This window comes from Electrona antarctica (assembly GCF_951216825.1).
Source record: "Electrona antarctica genome assembly, chromosome: 17".
Lineage (NCBI taxonomy): Eukaryota > Metazoa > Chordata > Actinopteri > Myctophiformes > Myctophidae > Electrona > Electrona antarctica.
Genome location: NC_136798.1, coordinates 8,210,304 through 8,232,877, shown reverse-complemented (window position 1 = coordinate 8,232,877; position 22,574 = coordinate 8,210,304). Strand labels below are relative to the sequence as shown.

Here is a 22,574-nt window from a genome sequence, read left to right as displayed (position 1 = left end):
GTGGGCCATGCACGGTCCTGATTACAGTACATGTTACTGGCAGTTCTGCATGGTAATGATGCAAATGAAGCAGTGTATATTGGCTGGCGCAGGCCTTCAGATGAGAATTCATGGCTGATGTTTCACTACGCTTCTGTGGTTTAGCAGGCTTGTAATTATGCTGCGCGCATTATAATCACTTCTGCCATGCATAACTCCAAACCGTGGAGAGCAGAGAGAAATGCAGCATTGCTCTTCTGCACCCTTCGAAAGTCAACACCACCACGGCTCCTGAAAACCACTGGATGGATGTACCTGTATTATGGGATGTCTCACAGTTACCCATCGTCGCTGTCCTCTTAAACCTCTCATTTCCATATTTAAGGGAACTTAGATTTTTCAGTCTCAACCCTTACTACTTCTTATTACAAAAAACAAAAGAGGATCAACTGTAACTAAGCCTTTTCAAAAGTAAATAAATAATAAACTAAACTAGCAAATCCGCTATTGAAAACTTAATAGAAACAACAGAATAAAAACGATGACAATGCAAAACCAATAACCTTGCTCTGAATGCTGTTTTGTTCTATCCACCACGAAAACTTTTACAAACCCTATAATTCAGAGTTTTTAGTGGTGGAAGTGGGGCCCATGCTGGGAAGAAGAGCAAAATGAAAGGAGAAAAAAAAAGCAAAGCTTGAACAGCATCACGGTGGGATGTGTTGTGTGCTTGTAGATCGGAGATCGCAGGCATTTTAGAAACTCTCTTCACTGTCCTTTTGCAAATGAGAAAATAAATACTAATAAGGTGGTTTGAAAAGCAGTGGCGTATCCAGGAATTACGTTTTGGGCAGGCAAGATATGTGTTAATTGTCGTCTCCCTGCGCACAATCGTAGCACTAAAGGTTTTCAAAGAGATATACCTGCCAGACGAGTAGGATACAAAGGCTGAAAGGCAAGCATTTACATTCCAATGGGTGATTGAGGGTCACGCTCTACCGCAACGGCCAATCAGCTGTCCATTAATAGTTCTCAGGTCTGGTTTTTGTCCTCTTTTTCTCATTGTATGGATTTTGGCCAGGCCAGAAATGGATTTGGACAGGCGGACGCCTGCCCTCGCCTTATTGTAGATACACCTCTGTTGAAAAGACATCCAGTACTCAAACATAATGATGAGAATTTACTGCAGATGTATTGCAAGTTTGCAACACTTTCTCTCATTCTTTGTTCGTACTAAAGGTTTTCTCTGGTGCTGCAAACAGTAACTTTGCACCAACTTTTAACTTGATGGAGCAAAGGGCCACGCATGAAGACTAAAGAGTGGCTGCGATGATTAGAATCAGCTGCTCTCAGCTGCAAGAGGCTGAAAGTGATAGGACAGACCCGGGGAGGACTCTGCGGTAACATTGATAAATGTTTTCACCAGGCCGTCCGCCATTAGTGTCAGGGCAAGTTACAGCCACAAGAGCGGACAAACAGGAAATAGAGAAAGAGTGGGCATAAATAATTGATAAGGCTGACCCTGCGCGATTCATATGCTGCGGCAAAGAGATCAAAGAGTCGAGCCTCCCAGTTTGACATTGAGCCCTGGCACAAGAGTCAAAGCCATTACCTTTCCCTTCACAATGCGCCCGCTTGTTTCTATTAAAAATGCAGTGCCCTCTTACTTTTTCTCAAGACTTGGGCTCGAAGGCTAAAGCCGGCATGGCACTCCTGGGCATTAACCAACTGGCTAATGGACCCGCCCGCATTACCCAGGCAATTACCTACAGTAATGCTAAAGAAAAGCAAACGGAGGCCATTTTGTTCCTGTCCTTTTGATGAAGTTGTTCCAGACTCTCTCAGGTGTGAAAAATTGCCTGGATGAGGAGGAGGCCTCTGGGCTCTTTGAGGTGCGATCAATATTTCAAAAGCATGCATGAATGCTTTTGTGCGCGCCATATCCTCCCACGTCGTAGGCCCTCAACCACTCTGCTGCCCATTATGAATGTTTAAATGAACGTTTCGATGAATTAATGATTAATGGGAATTCACAGCTTTCAGGGGAATGTTTATTGGAATGGTGCATTAAGGTACACCAGGAGCCTCCGTCAAGTCATCTCAATCCCCTTGACAAAATGTAACATTCGGCATGTCTCACCCTTTCTGCTCCTAATGCTTAGAAAATTGCTTGGGGAGAGAGTATGTTTTGCACTCCGTCCGTGTGTGTGTGTCCGTGTGTGTGTGTGTGTGTGTGTGTGTGTGTGTGTGTGTGTGTGTGTGTGAGTCCGTGTGTCCATCCGTCCGTCTGTGTACAGCTAATCTCCGGCACCGTTAACCCGGTCAATGCCAGATTTTGCACACACAATCCCTGGATGCCAACGATGAACCTCTGCCCAAAATGTCCAGAACGGCCTGTTATACCGCCTTTTGAAAAAACATTTTTTTTATATTACTCCTCCAGATTCTGTCCAAAAATCCTGCAAATCGTTACATACTATCTCTATAGTCATGCGTTCAAGACGGATCTGTCCGATATTTCATATTCCATCCTAATTGGCTAACATTGGCTTTCAAAGTTTGGAGGATTGGCCCGTCTTGAACAAAAAGCCTCAAATCATGAACACAGCGTGCAATTAAATCTTTCATGGACTTTCCTACTAGGCTGAGGAATATATCCCACCCTTTTCACATTGGCAACCAACAGGTGGATCTTTGCAAAACTCATTTTTGGAACAAAATGCCTCAAACCATCCAATTGCCATCCAAGGCGTAAAAAGAAATGGTACCCTTTTCACATTGGCCTATTATAGCGCCACCAGGAGGCCACAACCTGACCTGCCCTGGTGGAGACCTGTGCCCCGAGGGGCACTTTATCTAGTTCTAATTATTTCTTTCTTTTTTTTTGGTATGGCGTGACTCTCCAAGAGACTATAGCTGTCTATAAGAGGGTCTCTGTGTCTATGCGGAGCTCATCTCGCAAGCCGCTGCACCGATTAACATCATAATCATTTATTTAATCTGTGTGTGTGTGTGTCCTCAGAGGGAACTGCCAAAACCATTAATCACCTTATAATGCTATAAGTGGTTTAACAAACCACTTGGCCCTCCCACAAACGCTAAGCCCAACTACCAAGTCATTTCATTCTGCTGGAGGTGGTGAGTCTAACTATACCAAGGTATTTTGGATAAACATTACGTTTAAGAATGATTAGCACAGTGATTGCTTCAGCTTCTCTGATCACACCTACAGAGTTGCAAATTAGACGTAGACCGTCCATCATGTAAATTGAGAATACGGGATAGAATATTAGCGCAGTCTAATTAGCGTAGTACAAGTTAATCAAACGTTTGGTAAATCATGTTCGAGGATTCCACTGAAGGGGTTATTCACGCAATTTCAGGAATGTAGGAAAAGCCTTATTTGAATCCAGTTTGCTTCCAGCTTGGGGCCCATTTAATTATTTGACCATCAGATGCACAAATTAATGACTCCTGTGGCTGTAGAATATCTCATAATTTGCACAAACCTGTGGAAGGTAAGGAGGTTTGCGGTTCCATCCCTGGCTCCTCCTGGCTTTGTGAGGAAGTGTCCTTGAGCAAGACACTGGATTTGGTAGGAACCTTGTATGGTTGCCTCCACCATTGTGTGTGAATGGGTGCAGATTAACTCACATTGTGCTTTGGATAAAAGGCACTATAGAAATGCAGACCTTAACCACAGGAACCCTACACTCTGCGAAAATAGCCAATCTAGAAGCTTGAGCTTAAAGATTGGGAATTTTTAGCAAAGAGAGTTGATGTGGAGCAAAGAAAATAGGGGTCCATGGATATAGAGCCCTGGGGGATACCGGTCAGCAAAGTATATAGGGTTTAAGACGCGCTTAACCCCATCTGCGTCTGGCACTATAAACTTTAGCAAATGTTGGACTTGAGAGATGCTGATGTACATGAGAGCTGACAGCTACAAATCACTGCACCATCCCTGAGTTATCTCTGTCAATTACTGACAATAAATGGGCCTAGGTTGCTATGAAGGCCAGGTGCATCAATCCAGCACATTCCAACGTTGTCCTATAGCTTCTCTCCAGCCTATCGATCCTGCCTCTACTGCTTCCACCATCCAGTTCTGATGGCTCCAGACCGCAAAAGCTAACTTTGGCGCTGATGTCAGATGAAAGGCGTGGGTGGGGGTGGGGCGGTGGGATATGTAACCCAAACTTCCACCGAGGGACGTGTTCAGATTTTTGATATCAGATCTTCCTCTCTCCCTGTTGGGCCTTATAATAATATGGATCCACGGGTCCATCCAGATACAACTAACGTTACTCGCTGCCCCAGATACCAGATATCAACCAACACTAGGTTGCAATGTGATAGCTTGTGTTGGAACGCGACAAATCCTTACCCCGTTGCACTATGCTTGCATCCCCTGAGTTCTAAGACATTCTCTGACCTTAACTTGCTTCCTGATAAAAGTTCTGCATTATGCCTCGATACATGCCTCACACTATTCAGTGTGTATTCATGTCACGCTTACGCATCGAGCCATTTCCTCTGGTCTCCCATGGTGGCCACGGTCCTTACAAATAAAGAAAACCAAAATGTGATTTTTATGCACACAGATCTGAGATCTCTCAGAGTTTGAGGGTGCTTCTACATTACCAGGCAGCATTGATGGCAATCCAAATGGTTCTGCAGTATTACCGTCAATACGAGCAATTCTGTCGTTTTTTTTCTCCTTTCTGCTTCAGTTGGTTTCAGTCAAGCGAGGTAACAATCTACGTTCTCTGGCAGCATGGGTAAAAATAAACAATCAATTCTTGAGAAAAGTGAATAGTCAACAACTCAACATGGTTAACAACACCCATTCCATTCTAGGTGGAACCAAAAATGTCTTAAAAGTCTTTACTTTTTTTTTTATACTTCTTGATACCTGCACCCCCCCTGTTGGCTGTTCCCCCCGGCCAACCCAGTAGAGAGAATGAACTGATTCCATCGTTCTCGCCTCCACAAAGCAGCCTCGACATGTGTGTATCTATCTATCCAGGTCTGTGGCTTTTTACAGAAAAGGCTATTTGGGTGAGTTGGGGGATGAGGGCATAATTGTGAAGAAAGGCCTTATCCTCCACCGTGCAGCGGCTCCTGTCTCCTATAAGAGGCTGCGGGGGCCATGCACTGCCACTTTAACTGATGCTGTGTGCCGTCGCTCCTCCGCCCGGGGGGCCCCTGTGTGTTGGCGGCATCGATCGGACCCCCCGAATTGGATTGCGACCGGCCTTGATTATAGGTGTCTGTGTGCATCACGTCACATGGGACCCCCTGGAGCTGCCTGAGCTGAGCCCAGGTGTGTTGGCCAGCCTGCACCAGTGGAGGGAGGGGTGGTGTGTGTGTCACTGTCTGCGATCACTCAGTGTTGGTCACAAAAAAAGTAAGAATACACGTGCTGCTCTGGCACACGCAGACACAAACAGCGTTTCCCGCGGCACCGTGCTGCCAACATACCGTAATCTGTGTTTCGGTAAAGTGGTGCTGAAGCATTCGCTGCGTGCGGTGGGCATCATACGGTGTGCGTGGGCGTGTGTTTTGACATAAAAAGCACTTTAACACAACATAGCTGCAGTTAATTGTCACTGTCCCCAATGTAATTTGTTATTGAGTGCGGTGTTTGTGCTGCTTATGTAAGGTCATTGAAACAAAGACACACTGCACAAGGTTACGCTTCGCAACTTTATGGGTGCATCCGTGTGTGTGTGTGTGTGTGTGTGTGTGTGTGTGTGTGTGTGTGTGTGTGCGTGTGTGTGCGTGTGCGTGCACGCGCGCATGCATGTTTGTGCGTGTCTGCGTGTGTCTCATTGTGCTTATGTTTACGAATGAGTTGTATGCGCACGTGTGCGTGTGTGCACGCGTGCGTGTGTGCACGCGCGTGTTTGAAAGTGATTTTCACTGCATCATTTGTTTACCCCTGGAATAGCAGCCATCATCTTTTCCACTAAGAGAACAATAGCCATTTTTCCCCTTTGCTCGGGAGACAATGAAGTGCCTTCCCGCCTCGCGAGCGACAGGCCAATAAAAAGCGTAATTGGATCTGTCAATCAAACAATGCTGCAGAAAGGGGAGGGGGGCAGGCAGGCGGGTAGGTGGGTGGGTGGTGGGAGGCGGCAGGGTAGCCGGACACCAAGGGTAGTGCGGGGGAACACACACACACACACACACAGTGAGCCCGCAGTGCCCGCAGGCGCAGTATGGCCGCGGGTTGTGCGGCTTGTCGTGTTCCATTGTTTGTTTGTTTGTACCACGGCCGGGGGCTTGCCGATCTGTCTTTGTTTGTAGGTATTAGTGGGTCGGTGATGTGACGTTGATGGGTTCTACACAGGAGAGCCCAGGCTGCCATGCAGGGCTTCTGAAGGTCACAGAGGATGCACGGCCAGCACTGGCTCGTCTCTGTTTGCGTCTTGCGCCATCAAACGTCTTGTGATGTCATTAGCGAAACAGAGCAGACAGGAGCCTCTATTGTATATTTTTTCACGGCACAGTGCACAATATCCCAACATCCCCTCGTTGTCACATTAAATTATCTGCACATTTTGTCTGTGCATGCTTACCGTAGCCAGTCTGCCTGCATACAGTACGTTTCCGTGGGTGTGTGCGTGCGTGCACGCATGTACTTGCACATGCAGGCATTCGCATGTGCCTGTGTCGAGATCTGCATATGATATGCATGTCTGTGCGCACTCTCGTCTGTGTGCCACTCTAAGTGGCATTTCCATTTTAACGATGACTACTTAAATAAAGAGGGCTTTTACAGCCTCTCCGGCCGAGATGTTAAGTGAGTGCCGAGGCAGTTGTGAGCGCGTGCCTCTGCTTTTAGCAGATGGGTTTCTCTTGTCTCCAGCGTTCCTTTTACCACGCTGGAAGATTGTTACAGAGACGAGTTCCACCGCTGTTCACTGCATTGTGGGCCCGAGCACATTATAATGACATGAAGTCTCTTTTCACGACCAGACAAAAGAGGAGAGACAGCGAGAGAATATTATGTAGAGGGGAGTATTATAAATATAGCCCAGATCCCCAGGCTAGTTATCAGTTACGAGAACTTACCTGGGGAGCTATGCACAAAAAAACTGCTTGTTTTCGATGAGTGGTGGTTAATTCGACAGTATCCCGCTTTCACGCTGAGCGAGCGTGAACTTCTCTCTCCCTCTGTTAACTACCAAACATTACGCTCTGTGCAGCCAATCCACAACAACACCCACGGCACCTGAACCGACGACTGAAACACACACGGCAACAAAGACAACGTTCTAATTGAGAGGCGCTTTATGAAGGGAGCGCCGCATGGTGTTTTCATTCCACGTTTCCAGTATGCTCTCATTAGATGAGCAAGCTGGATGAACTTCCATTGCCCGACACCCAGCTCCTCTCCGTGTGTACCGCGAGTATGCAGTACAGAGACAACCTTGACGTACAGTAGGGTCTCAGAGGTGGAAAATACAATACTCTAGATACAGTATCTTAAGGTCATATTTTGTTTTCTTGTGCATTAAAAACCACAGGGCCAACACAGTATTGCACAAACATTGAATGTTGAAAGCTGCACTGTAAGGTTACTGCGAATATCCACCTCCCCCACGTAAACGGCAGCTTATTTTCCCCCAATTGCCTGGAGCACCATCTATAAGGTAGCAGCTTATAAAATACTCAATATAACAGTGGGTGGTGGTGGTGGTCTAGCGAAACGCTGTAATCTTCCATATCAGAGCACACTTGTAGGCTGTTAAGTATAGGTTGGAGTTATTAAGTGCTTTCCTATAGCAATTAGGAGGGGCCCTGTGATGTTAAAAACAGATTGGTAAGATTAAGTACAGTGCCCTAATCAGTGTGTGGACCTGGGCAGGCGATACTAAGTGTGGGCTGACATTATCAAAGTCCCATGTTCCAACGGTTGGCGTCGGAGACGAGGCCGAGTCGTCCCCGTGCCAGGCATCCTGATTTTGGTTTTGTTATGACAAACAGTCGCTCTGCTCAGAGAGCCTCTAAAGTAGGTAATTACACTGAGAGAATCCCAACGGGGGATTAAAACAAATGGAAAACAAACGGCCTTTGCCTCCTCATCGCTGCTCACTCAAAACTCCGGTCTCCGCTCTGAAACCTGTTCCTTATAACGCCTACATGTCCCCATGAATGCACAAGCCAAAACAGATGCTGGCAGATAATGAAAATGAGAGGGGACAGAGGGGGGGGGGGTCGGTTGGCGGTGCCGCGGTGGAGGATGAAGCCCGATTTATTGCAATTTGTCTTAGAACGTTGTGGAGCTCCAAAAGTAGCCAATCTACGTATACAATGGATCCCTATTTTTGGTGAGCGACCAAATCAGAGCATATAATTGTAGGGGTCATATGCTACAGTAGGTATAGACATTGTGTACGGCTCATCTCCGAGGACCGAGCAAAACATATGGCGTCCGATACAGTTAATGTAGGGGCCACGGCAGAGGAGGCATCTGTCCGACCAGCTTTGCAGTGACAGGATTCATTCAGGCTGCATTACTCATCATTACAATCTCCGCTGGCAGCCTGTTTTCATCACATTACAGCTGAATAATAAAGCATAGCTAGCTAGCATCCGCGGATTCTTTAGGTGGCCTATACGCCATTAGCCGCATACGCCGGCCGTGGGTATTCAACCACGCCGTTCTATTCAACCTTTTTTCCCGTTTGCGTTTGCTGTTTCATTACTGTTTGACAATAGCAGTCAACAATCTCACTTTTGTCGTCCTCGACAATGCTGGTGGATGCGGAGCTAAGTGTGGCTCCCTGTACGCTTATAGCTGTAGCACTCAGCAGGCTTTCAAAATGGGTTTGCATGGCAAATGGCGCTTTTGTTATTGTGCAATCTAAGCGATAGTAATTGCTTTCGCTAGACTCAATGCGAGTCTGAAATCAGCTCTCAATAACTGCTAGCTTATGTGGTTTTCTTCTGTGTTTTTCTGTGTGCGCCTGACAGGAGCAAGGCAAAGTGGGTGTGACGTTTAACATCGGCACAGTGGATATCGGCGTGAGGGAGGACACCACTCCCATCAACGACGGTAAATACCACCTGGTCCGCTTCACCAGGAATGGGGGCAATGCCACGTTGCAGGTGGACAACTGGCCGATCAACGAGCACTTCCCCACAGGTATGCCCCCCCCCTCTGTGTTATCTGAACATTGCAATTATTAGTCGTATTTGACCCATCAGCTGTGACATTTGTTTCAAATTGGGAAATGGACACCAATGGACATCACCTGCTTTTATTCTGCGGTTGTTGTTGTTTTCTAGCAAAGGGCACGGGGGAGAAAGTGAGGAGAATGCTGAGGTGATACGCTTGGCTTCCTCCTGTCTGGGATCGTGCCTTGCTTATTATTCCTCAACACAGTCCTTTTTTTTCTCAAGTACAGACAGATGTTGCCTGTTAACACACTTTGCACGTTGCTCTCCCCGTCCCCACCCACCTACCCACCCTCCTTCAGAGGCACTCCTTGCCCAGAATACACAAGAAAAAACACCTCAGAATTGGAACACGGGCTAATAGCCACCCAACCTGGCGCATGCTGTGGTTGTGCAACCCCCCCAACACACACACACACACACACACGCACACGACAAGAGCACAAGATGAAAAATAAATGCTTAATTTGGGCCCAGACACCTGGCCGCGGCGCGTGAGAAAGCGGTCCAATCCAATGCAGCAGCTTTTGTCCCTGGCGTGGGGAATTATGGCGAGGCGACACCGGGGCCAGGTGGCTTTCTGGGAGGGATTGAAAGGTAACCAGGGGGTCTGGTTTGGTGGCTCAGTGAGCAGGGGAGGCAGGTGGGAGGGTGGCCTGCTGGTCTGCATCTATCTCTCATGTGTAGGTCAGAGCAAAGCAGCGCAGCGGCTGAATACAAATGGGGTCATCAAAGACAGCTCGGCTCCATTTGGAGACTCCGGCACTCCCCTCATTTGGAACCAAGATGTGCTCTCTGTCTGTCTCTCTCTCTCTCTCTCTCTCGCTCTCGCTCTCGCTCTCTCTCTCTCTATCTCTCTCTCTCTCTCTCTCTCTGTGTGTGTGTGTGTGTGTGTGTGTGTGGTGGGGGGGGGGGGGGGTTTGGGGGGGGTAGCGTGTGTGACCACTGCTTTTTCTAGTCCGTTAACAACTTTGGTTTGCAAGGTTCATGTTTTAGGTTGTTATTAGAGAAAGTAAAAGATGAATGTTATTTTATTAATTATTTTCATTTGCTGCTTTCTTTCGTTTTAGCGATTTTAGCTTTTTGACAGGGGGGGCGGGGGCAATTTAATTATTAATATTTACTATAGTCCTACTAGACCACAGGAAATGTCATCTGGCCACAAAAGGGATCTACTGAATGTGAAGGTACTGTAGGCTCCCATACTGTGTGTCGTAGGCTCAATATGTCACTGTGTCACCTCCCTCTTCACATTCAGTAGATCCCGTGATCTTTTGTGGCCAGATGTAATTTCTTGGGTTCTAGTAGGACTATAGTAAATAATAAAAAGTAAATCACCATCATTTTTGGTAAAAAAAAAAACATATTTAGCCCTGTGTTCGAATGCCCCCGCTCCCCTGTCAAAAAGTTGTTTTGCCATAGTTTGCCTAAGTTTGCTAAAACGAAAGGAAGCAGCAATTAAAAAAATAATAATACTCATAATTTGTTTTCTCTATATAACAGCCTAAAATATGAACCTTGGGGAAAGTTCTCCCTTGTTTTTTGTTTTTGCATTAACCAGACCTCAGTTTCACTTCAACATATTGAAGAACAGCCGCAGAATGGGAGTCGATGCGAGGGAATGATTTTGAAAGGAGAGGAGAATGGAGGAGAAAATAAGAATAATTTAGGTTTGAATTAGAATAGGTGTTCTAGCTATAGCAGGCTCGACTCTCTTGTGTTGCCATACAGTATACCTTAGAAGGAATGTACTCGAGGTTATACTTTCTTAACCTGCCAGTGTCACACACACTCTCTGGCCAACACTGAAGGCTGAAAGATTGCGTGGGTTCAAATTGAAAGAAAATGAAGACGCTAACCTTAGTAGCATCCTTTATAGCAAGTCCTTCATTCAAAGGTCTCAGTGGCGTAGAGGGCATTTTCCTGGTCACACTGGAACATATTCAGAGGAGCAGGGAGGCCAAAGCTGAAGGCTGAAAATGTTTTATTTCTCTTTGTGACACGTGGGTTTCAAATTGAAAGAAAATGAAGACCCTATGACCTTGTTGGTAGTATCCTTCTATCTTTATAACAACTCCATTCAAAGAGCTCAGCAGTGTATAGGCCATGTACCCGTGCTATGTCCCAGTGTAACCTGGAACAGCTCAGCAGTGTATAGGCCATGTACCCATGCTATGTCCCAGTGTAACCTGGAACAGCTCAGCAGTGTATAGGCCATGTACCCGTGCTATGTCCCAGTGTAACCTGGAACAGCTCAGCAGTGTATAGGCCATGTACCCGTGCTATGTCCCAGTGTAACCTGGAACAGCTCAGCAGTGTATAGGCCATGTACCCGTGCTATGTCCCAGTGTAACCTGGAACAGCTCAGCAGTGTATAGGCCATGTACCCGTGCTATGTCCCAGTGTAACCTGGAACAGCTCAGCAGTGTATAGGCCATGTACCCGTGCTATGTCCCAGTGTAACCTGGAACAGCTCAGCAGTGTATAGGCCATGTACCCGTGCTATGTCCCAGTGTAACCTGGAACAGCTCAGCAGTGTATAGGCCATGTACCCGTGCTCTGTCCCAGTGTAACCTGGAACATACTATATAGCACTGTGCTCTAGTCCAGTATACAGTCCTGTCCTCCAACATAATGAATGATAATGATAATGAATTTATTTATATAGCACATTTCTAGACGAAGTCACAAAGTGCTTTACATCAAGAGAACAATAAAAGATCAATCCATGCAATAAAATACAAAACATACATAATAATACAATAATGACAGTTAGGAAAAGGCTTTAAGATTAAGGTGGGTTTTCAGCAGAGTTTTCAATGTGGATATTGATTGTGCGCATCTTAGGTCAGTAGGTAGGGCATTCCAGAGTATGGGGGCCCTGGTTGCAAAGGCCCTGCCGCCCTTAGTGACAAGCTGAGCTGTAGGGGTCTCCAGGAGGGCCTTGTCTGAGGACCTGAGTGGGCGCACCTGAGTGGGCGCACCTGAGTGGGCGCGCAGGCCTGTAGGGTTTCAGCATGGAAACATGGTTTTCTATTTATAGATTAAATTGCATGTACAACACACACAAAAATGGCTAATGGTTATTTGGGCTGCTTTAGTTGCTATACTGTAGCACCACTTCCTATAAAGAACTATGGCAAAAACAAAATATTTTTGCCATCTCTTGTGTTGTTCTTGAGAGACTATCTACTCGTTCATCAGTTTAGCTTCGTCACCTCTATAGAGCGTCGCAGTCCCGCCTCCTACCCTGGACCAGGAAATGAAACCCAATGCATTTTCCTCATAGACATTTCTTAAAGTATTTATTTAAAGACGGTTACGCCGCGGACAAAGCCAACTCGAGTCGTGACAACTCATGACAACACAAACAATATTTTGGACCAAACAAATAATTAGAAAGAAGAAAGAAACGGCAGGTTACGACACTTTTGTTGTTATTTTTCTTCTTTGTAATTATTTGTTTGGTCCAAAATATTGTTTGTGTTGTCATGAGTTGTCACGACTCGAGTTGGCTTTGTCCGCGGCGTAACCGTCTTTAAATAAATACTTTAAGAAATGTCTATGGGAAAAATGCATTGGGTTTCATTTCCTGGTCCAGGGTAGGAGGCGGGACTGCGACGCTCTATAGCACCATATGACAAAGGTGATATATATTTAGCACATTGATATAGGTGCTATATAGCACCAACAGAGAACCAAAGGATTATTTTTGAGGTGGAGGGCCCCTCCAATGCATGGCTCTTGAAGATTACGTCATATGGCAGCCAAGTCTAAGGTTTGTTTAGAGCACTTATGGCGTAAATCGCCAGCCAAGTCTATGGACTTTGTTTAGGCACTAAATAAAGACTTAAGATGTGACTCACTTTACACAAGTGTGATTTATTTTCATACACACAACTGCCACTCCTAGCTCACATAATCGTATTGATTGCAGAGGAGAGTTTTAGCGTCACGCAATGTGCAGTACATGCTGCTTTGGGAGGCTTTTTTCAGCTGAGCAGAAACATTAGGCAGAAGCGCCTGCATGGCGTCTAGGCCCAGCGTTGTGAGACAAGACGAAGGCCTTCATCTCACCAGGCCTGCAGTCATGGCCCCCCCATCGGGAGAGTACTTCTGCCCCCACTGCCCTTGTAATGACCAGAAGCTTTAATTTGCAATCGAGCTATTTAACCAAATTTAAATGTTCTAATTGCCAATCCACGCCATCGTTCAGTGTTTGCTGTCTCAGCCTCCCGCATGGTCGGTCAATATGCCTGATCAAAGCCTGTTAAAAAAAAGATTACTGGTGATTGGTTGTCCAATTTGGCCTCAGAGTAGCGCCACGTCATAAAGAAGCAGAGAGAGAGAAAGAGAAAGAGAAAGACAGAGATGGATTCATTTTTAGCCTTGGATTCCTTCCAAGGGATCCCGTTGAGGTTTTAGGTTCGTCGCTATGCTGTGCACTCAACGTTTGGGGGTGGTTGCATGTGTGCAAGTGTGGGTGGGGGGTGGGGGGGGTGCAAGGATCGAATTATGTGGTAATTTCGCTTTCTCTTCTGCACAGGTAATTTTCAGGACACTCACTGATAGAAATTCAACAATGATTGATTTTTTATCTCCCCCCTTCCCTCCCCCGCCTTGTAAAGGCGTTGTCATCTCATGAGTAATTACGGGTTAGGGTGCAGACTCATCGACTCCCGGTGCTCGAGGGCCACCACGAGGCTCTCAGGGCCGCTCAATAAACAGTTACCGGATCTGCTCTGCTTTTACCTGATCTCCCCGGCCGGGGGAATATAGGTGAGGAGAAAAGGGGCCTGCATGGCCGCTTGCTGTCTGTCAAAGAAGGGCCCGCTTGAAAAATAGCACCCCTCTAGCCCCCGGGCCGTGGAAATAGCACCCCTAGCCCCCGGGCCGTGGAAATAGCACCCCTAGCCCCCGGGCCGTGGAAATAGCACCCCTAGCCCCCGGGCCGTGGAAATTGGATGCCCTCAACGCTATAGTTGGCCCACCGGTTGGTTGACAGGGTGACGTTAGAGGCTGCATGCTTCCCTGACATCATGTTCTTCTAACGTGGCGTTCGCGAGGTACTAAATATTCAATGACAAAAAGAGGTGGCGCATCAGCGATGGTTTTCAGTGGAGTGCTAAACCCAAATCCAGTATACATCAAAATCCAAAAATGTAGCACATGCAAAACTTCAATAAATGGCGCTTATGGCGGACAAAGTACTCACATTTCCATCTCTTTATTAATTTGACACACACCAAAAAGTAACGCTTGCGCGTTTCGGCTATGAGCCTTCATCAGAGCAGGCTTGATATGGTTGTGATGTTAATTTGTTACTGTAATAGCTTTTTTATATATGAAGTTTTCAAAAGCAGAAGATCTACAAGCTCACAACATGCCACGATAGTAGATCGGCTATTTTTGTAAGTTTTGAAAAACGTACAAAACATGTTTGAATATAATAGGGCTTAAGGGAAACACATCACTTACTGTATGGCAGCATATCACAATATTACGATATCCAAAATCCCAGACAATATCTAGTCTCATTTCACAATATCAATACATTCTTCTAGCCCTTCTCTTCCAGAAAGACAAGAGGAGGGCTTTACTTTGTGTAAATACCAAGCCATGTCTATAATTATATATCATAATTATATGTAATTGTTGTGCAAGTCACAGATGCACTGGAAAATCAAACGCTGGTGTTTCTGTGTTACACAGATTTATTTTCTCAAGGGGTGTGTGCGTGCATGCGTGCGTGCGTGCGTGCGTGCGTGCGTGCGTGCGTGCGTGCGTGCGTGCGTGCGTGCGTGCGTGCGTGCGTGCGTGTGCGTGCACTGGCTTTTCTTTTGTTTAGGGGATAACTCAATGAATGTGTATGCTCAGTGGTTCTGTATGAATGTAGGCCTATGGTATGATCTGTTGTATATTTTGTGCTTGGGTTTGAATGAAGGATCTACTGGACCGAACCAGACGGACATTTTGCATTACAATTTGTCAGGGCTGGCCAAGGTTCAGATGCTGTCTCGGGTGAATGGCCACAGGCCTCGGGGAAAGCTGTGTGTGTGTGTGTGTGTGTGTGTGTGTGTGTGTGTGTGTGTGTGTGTGTGTGTGTGTGTGTGTGTGTGTGTGTGTGTGTGTGTGTGTGTGTGTGTGTGTGTGTGTGTGTGTGTGTGTGTGTGTGTGTGTGTGTGTGTGTGTGTTGGGAGGAATACTCATAGCTAGTGTGCCTTTGTGCTTGTATTGCGTATGGTAAGTACACACCTGCCCACTCGGCACGCTCCACTGCACACAACAGTGATGTCAACATTGTCACTACATGTAAAGGCCACATTGGGCAGCGGCCCTTTCAAGAGGCCTAACCGTCTGTTCTGTTAGCCACTTTCAACCTGGGGTCCCTCTTTTGGGCATGCAAAAAATAAGTAGCCCACCTAGAAGCTTGCCGTTATTGGTATTTTGAATGGGTCAGGTGGTTTAGAAAAGAAAAACCCACAAAGACAAAGCTCTTCCTCAAGAGCGAGAAAAGATTCTGCACAAATGAGTGGCCATTCTCATCTCTCCGCTGCTCTCACAACAGATAAGCTGAGCTTCTGGTTCCAGTTTATGCTTTGAATGCCACAAAACGCTCAGAACCCACATCATAAATGATGAATCTACACTCCAGCATTGTGAGAGAGATTGGGAGGGTATGGGAGGGTAATGAAAGAGAGGGGGAAAGGGGAGAAGGTGGGGGTGAATAAAAGGGGCTGTGAGGAAAAACCACTGACAGAGAGATACCAGAGAGACATTTAATCGACCGGATGAGAGAGATAGAAGGACAAGAGGATGAAGAGGGAGAAAAAAAAACAGAGGCATGTATTAAGATTGGCGTTTGGTTTGGAGAGTGCAGACCGTCACGAATACAGACAGAGGGGGGGGGGGGAAGAGAGTGGGTATTGGCAGCAGAGAGAAAAGGAGATGGACAAAGCCATGCTTGTGATTGTAGGTGAAGAGGTCTGACGGAGCAGACGAGAGAGAGAGAGAGGTGCAGGGGATGAAATAGAGGGAGGAATAGATGTATGGTGGAGTATAAGGAGAGAGATGAGCCACGAAATGGATCACTTGAGAAACAGAGAGAGAGAGAGTTGAGAGAGGGAGTAAGGGAAGGAATAAAGAACACGATTATTGTTTTATTTTCAATTACCGGTAAGTAACACAATTGAAATACAAATTGTGGGATTCAGTGCACTGCTTAAGAGCACTTTCACGGCATGTGTAGGCACTTTAACGCATTTTGGGCGGGAACCCCTTTTGGTGTTTTAAACATTATGTTATAATTTAGCTATTGAAAAATATCAGATCTACAAGCTCATAGCGCGCCACCGAGTGGCGCGCTATGAGCTTGTAGGTCTGCTATTTTTGAAAAATCGTGAAAATGTGGCGCAAATCCTGACAGAAAACTGTCAGGATTTAGAATACATTTTATAAATTTCGACGTCAGGCCTAAATGGGTTAAAGTCTGTTTGTACTGGGGACTGAACCAGTGACATCTTCAGTCACTGACGGTCTGCCATGACGTCGAGGCCAACCTACCAGAGAGATGCAGAGAGAGAGAGGGAGAGAGACAGAGAGAGAGAGAGAGAGAGAGAGAGAGAGAGAGAGACAGACAGATGAAAGTGGCGAGTAGATTGGAAAGGGTGTGGGCGGTACGAGATGCCCATCATAACCCTGGGCCCCGGCGGCCCGGCGCTGCAGCTCCGCATGTGGAATGATGTCTTTGGACAGAACTGCGGCATATCAAATGTACCCATCATCCCCCGAATGGAGAGCATGCCAGGAGCCTGTCACGGTAGCCATTTTCACAGTTCCGATTCGTCCCCTCCAGCAGTCGTCCCCTCTCCATCCCCCCCTCCCTCCCCTCCCTCACTTCCCCTCCGACGACGGCGCCCCGCTGAGATGTGTGGCTGGCAGGCAGAGTATATAGCGAGCGAACCGGGCGGAGGAGTGCCGCCGCCGTCGCCAAGCTAGCGTTCTCGTTGAGTGAACAGCTGCCACCGGAGGGGGCACATTCAGACATTGTTTTGGCGTCGAGGAAAAGAACATAGAGACGCACATTAAAGATGACACTGATGCAGACGCTAGACGCACAGTCGTGTAGACACACACAGGCACGCGAGCCCTGCACGCACACACACATTCAAGCCCTGCACGCAGACACACATTCAAACTACAATCAGCGTACACAGGCCTTTAAAGATGTTTCATGATGCAGTCAGTGGGGTCATCATTACCAGGTTCACTCTCTGTATAATGAGCATAATATTGAACTGAGAAATCGGACGACGTTGAACACGGAGAAGAAGCAGTTCTTAGAACGCTGTGGTATTTAAAAACAACCTCATGTCTGAGCACGCCGGGCCGATGCCTATTGGTCCGAAAGAGGTCGACGGGTGTCCTGGTGGCGAGCAATCCAATCCTGCAGGGTGTTTGGCGTCATGTTTAAACCTGTGTGCAGCATGGGGCATTCTGGGTATCCACACAGAAGGTCATAGAGCCTCTGTGGAGGATTGGTCACGTGTTGATTTTAGTTTCATGCAGCTCTTGTACAGGAAGATTCAGGCCGCAGCCAATTTTGTTTCTCCACAACATTCTAAAGCGACTGTGGCTCAGGAGGTAGAGCAGGTCGTCCAATGATCCATGGGTCGGTGGTTCGAATCCCGGCTCCTCCTGTCTACATGTCGAAGTGTCCTTGGGCAAGACACTGAACCCCAAATTGCCCCCGATGTGCTGGTTGGTACCTTGCATGGCTTCCGCCGCAATCGGTGTATGAATGGGTGAATGTAATGCACAAACAACAAGCCCCTTGGATAAAGGCGCTATATAAATGCACCATTTACCATTTTAAAGCATAATGTATCATCCGTCCTACGGTGGAAATAGTAGATCTATACAAGTTCATGACGCATCACGTCAGCGACGTGTTGTTTGCTTTTTGATGTGCTATTTCAGCCACTATTTTGCAGCCTGGGCTCCATATTATTTACAGATGCAGGAGTAAAAAAAAAAAAAAACCCAAAAAATCAATGCAATGATGTTGTTGTTTGCCTATAGTTGCACTGCACTGGAGCTGAAGGCACACTGCGCACAAAGGCTCCATCCACAACGGTGGATACATTTTCAGGTTAACAGCCATGCTTTTATTGGCAAGGTCATCCATTCTGCGATCACCTTTAGAAACGGAATATCAAATCGACACTCCATAGAGATTTTTCTCATTAGCTGGACAATTAGCTTCTGGTGTATTCATTACTGAAGGAGTGGCACCTCATTAATCACCTAGAACAATATAAAAGCTATACCTGAGAGTGAGACTATATTCCCCATGTGAGCAATGCCCGGCAAGCTTATACGTCTACTCTCAGCTTACCACTAGATTTCACCATAAATGGAGAAGCAATACGTCTCGTATTGAGGTTTGCAACCCAAACCAAGCAGTCTCTCAAAGCCAGACGACGCTTCCACAATCGGCAAATGCTACAGAGAGTTTGCAACTTACTGCACCTCACAAAAGTTGCAACAGGAAGAACGTTATGCCATCTGCCATTTCCGTTCAAAATGCGTTTAAATAGCTTTTTTAAATGTATTTGGGGATTTGCAGATAGACTTAGCCTATTTACCTGACTGCAGTGGCGAAACGGAAGTGGGGGCAGGACATCCACTTTACTTTCTTCACAGTACAGACACATTAGGCGGAAACATTTGAAAATTGGGTGAACCAACTCAGTTTGTCTCGAGAGACTATATACAAACCAAGCGACATAAATTAAAGTAGGAAAGAAACAAAGTTGAAGAATGTGTGGCATGTACGTGTCGTGCACTTATTCAAGTGTGTGAGTTTGAAGTTGTTTTGGTTTACATACTTTAAAGGCGAGTCCTTGCCAGCCCTTTAGCACTTCCATCTACCCCCTGCTGCTTCAAACAGCCACCTTGACTCCCTGCAAGGCCCCTGTCCAGGACAGGCAGCGTGTCTGGCTGCCGCCCCAAACACCCCATGGCATCAAAGAAATGTGCTGTAGCAGATTAACCCGCTGGCACAGTGTGGCGTGTCATGGCATTACCCTCATGCCCTCGCTCAAGTTAGCTCCCCTAGGTTCCCTAACTCCCCTAAAGTACTACTATGCACCTCACCTCACCTCTCTCTGTCTGTCTGTCTGTCTGTATGTATGTATGTCTGTCTGTGTGTGTGTGTCTCTTTCTCTCGCTCTCTCTCTCTCTCTCTCTCTCTCTCTCTGTGTGTGTTTACTTTGACTTGACACTTTGAAAACATGGTGGGATGTTTTTGCTGAACTAGTGCAGCAGAGAGTCGAAAAGAGCTTTGTAAAAAGTTAAAACACAGCCTTAGGCGATAAATCCTTAGGTTGTTGCTAAGTGAGACTATAGGGCGTTCCCCACAAACGTGTAGGAGTGAGTGTATGACATTATGAAGAAAAAAATCTATCCTGCACTTGACGGCAGCCAACCTTTAAGGTTAGCTAATTATAGGAAATGTTTAAAAGTGTTCTGAAGACATTCGGAGAAAATGGCAGATACACAAGCTCACAACGCATGGCTATTTTTTGTCATTTTGTGTAGAGGGAAAAAAGGAGGGACCCTGATCAGTAAAGTATAGGCCTATAGGGTTTGTGGTTAACCACTTGAGGCCTACTTTGCGGTACGACAAATAATGGCAATAGCTGATTTTCGCTAGTCGATTCTTTGGTGTTTTTGAAAATTGTGAAAATGTGGACAATTGTTGAAGATTCGATGGTTGAAATTTTACTTGTTTTCTCAGTAAAACTCACATTGCTAGAAAGGAAGTGTCATAATCCGTGCCAACAGTGCTAGTAGGCTAATTTTACACAGACTCCCTGGTGATGTGCAGTACAGTACAGATCAGTGCACCTCAGCCTTACGTCTCGGCTCAGACTCACGATGCATTCCAAGAGAACACAATTCGCTGTGATTTCTCCGGGAAAACACTATACCACCAGGCTCGTATGCAATATAAATAAACTATCATGACCGGGAATACAGTGTTGTCGCGCAGGCATAAACTAGATCATGTACATTCCTTTTTTTTTTTTTTTTAGAAGTGTCCCATTATCTCTCATTTCCATATATCTGGAGCATATTTGGCCCAGTCTGGGATGATGGGGACTTGGCAGCCAAAAGGCCTCCCACCGTGGCAGTAATGATCTCATCTGTATGCGATGTCCTCTTTCAAATCTGTGTCACCGTGGGACTTCCCTCCCTCCCTGAAGTACTGCAAATTACCTTCATCTAATGCTCCTACCTGCAGAACCACAGCATGCCTCTCCCTCTCTTCCAAGGAGCCGCTCAAACGGAGGGGTTTCTTGGCCCTTAAAAATGTGAAAAAGGCAGGTGGTGTCCAAGGGGAAAATTAGCGCATATAAATTACCTCCAATTTGCTTCGGAGGAAAGGCGGTTTAATGCATATCCGCCTTTTTAATCAGTCCATTTCCTCTACCCCTTGTGTATGTTATGTGATTCTTATGAAAGGTATTACCGTACATGGATTGAGATGAATTCATTATCTGTATGAAGGTATTGCTTGTTGTTGTTTTGACTAACGATCTATTCTTGCAGGTTTATTTTGTGTGTATAATGTGTCTATTGTGTGAAAACTACTGTATGTATAGTGTGCATTTTTCCATGGATATCAATTATATACTTATAAAATGTGCCATATAAACACAGTATAAACCTATAACTAAAGCTACACTTGGAGAGAGAGAGAAAAAAAAATCGTTATAACCTTTTTTTCCTAAATATGTCTAAACAAGTATTAAAAAAAAAAAAAAGAATATTATAAACATTATAAACCACTGTCTAAATGTGACTGATGTGTGTTGCAGTTGCCAACTATCTCAAGCTGTTCATTTAAACTTTTAAACTTTAAAGGCAACAGCGACATTGAGCGCTATCAAATGGCAAATAAGAAAATCCCGTTCAAATATACCCGACCAGTAGAAGATTGGCTTCAGGAGAAAGGTAAACCTTTACCCGATTGTCTATCCTTATTTATTTACTTTCTTCGTGTCATGTTCATTGGCTTGTTCCCTCCAACCTTTGAGAATGAAAAACCATCCCTTAAACCCTGTTTTATATAAAAGAAAATAAACCAACAAAAAAAAATCTTTGTGTTCTTTTTCCATGTTTTTTTTCTTTTTCTTTTAACTTTAACCATTCCCTTTTTGCCATCATCACGTTTACGTAAATTTCTGTTGAATCATTGATGGTATCCAGTTAAAGGGACTGTGGCTGCGAACATGTGTTCCTTAACACGGTATGCAAACATTGCATTAACAACTCGATAATTGGGAGCTAAATGTACTTGTGTAGAAAGCATGCGGCATGCTGTAACACTTGGCCTTTGTTGTTAGTGGAGGATCGAGTTTCTCTTGCCTTCATCCTCAGCGTTATAAAATAACAAAGTCATCAGAGAGCATACTCGTTGGAATACTTTCCAAGCGGCAGGTGATTTTCCCTGTTGTAAATTCTCTGATAGTAGTTATCCAGCTCCCGCTACTAAGTCCCTTAGTCCCCACCTGCTTGGTGATGGGGAGCTAATTGAAGTCCTTTTTTTTCGTCTGAAATGCATCCCAGTGAGCGTGGTTCACCCTGCTCTGAAAATGCACCCAAACTGGTGCACGGCACTTAACAGTACTTCCGTCACACAACCAAACCCACTTTTTATTCGGAATTAAATTCCCCGCTTGACATAATATCGTTATAAACTGAATCTAAAGGTCATTGCCTTATAAACGTCTTAACTCGATTATAAAGTCCCTTTAACAATTGCTAAAACACAAACCAATCTGTGAAACAAAAAGAAACCCATTATTGCCGCATGCATGACGCCACGTGCTATTTCATTTTCCGTTTTGTGATATGAAATTCTTGTCCCCTGTCATTTCATGCCCAATGTATGGTAATTTTGTTAATGTGTCAAATATAATGAGCCTGCGGTGTTATGTGTGCCTTGTATATTATAGAAATTAGATTTCTAATTATGATCCTTTGCAGTGCAAGTGTTTTATTTGTGCATTTTCCATTTCATAACTAATGCATGAAGCAGCGTGTTGTGACTGTGATATTTAGCTCCTCTGCTAATGGAATTTACTATGACATGAGCACAGATTGTGTGTTACTCATATTTTATCCCAATATGCCACGGCTTTTCATACAGTACATCTTTTTTAATCAGGGCCACTGCATGAATATTATGCTGTTTTGTCCAGAGAATGTTAAGATGGAAATGTGTGGAGTGTGGTCCAGTTGTATTTTCAAAGGGACTTCTTAAACCTCTATATGAGGGACTCCCTTATAAACATAGCCTAAAGTCTAGGACAGTGTGGCAACCTCCAGTGCTGCTA

At 45.5% G+C, this 22,574-nt stretch overlaps 1 protein-coding gene across 2 annotated transcripts in view; it reads left to right on the top strand.

Annotated features, from left to right (window-relative positions):
* Positions 1 to 22,574, top strand: part of LOC306941203 (neurexin-3b-like) — a 317,329-nt gene that overhangs the window by 248,594 nt on the left and 46,161 nt on the right. The window contains exons 14-15 of one of the 2 annotated variants that reach the window (XM_079526516.1): positions 8,965 to 9,136; positions 21,100 to 21,189. In XM_079526516.1, coding sequence (XP_079382642.1) covers positions 8,965 to 9,136; positions 21,100 to 21,189 — 262 coding nt within the window. The remainder of the gene's footprint in view (positions 1 to 8,964; positions 9,137 to 21,099; positions 21,190 to 22,574) is intronic. The other variant, XM_079526517.1, reaches the window with a different exon arrangement.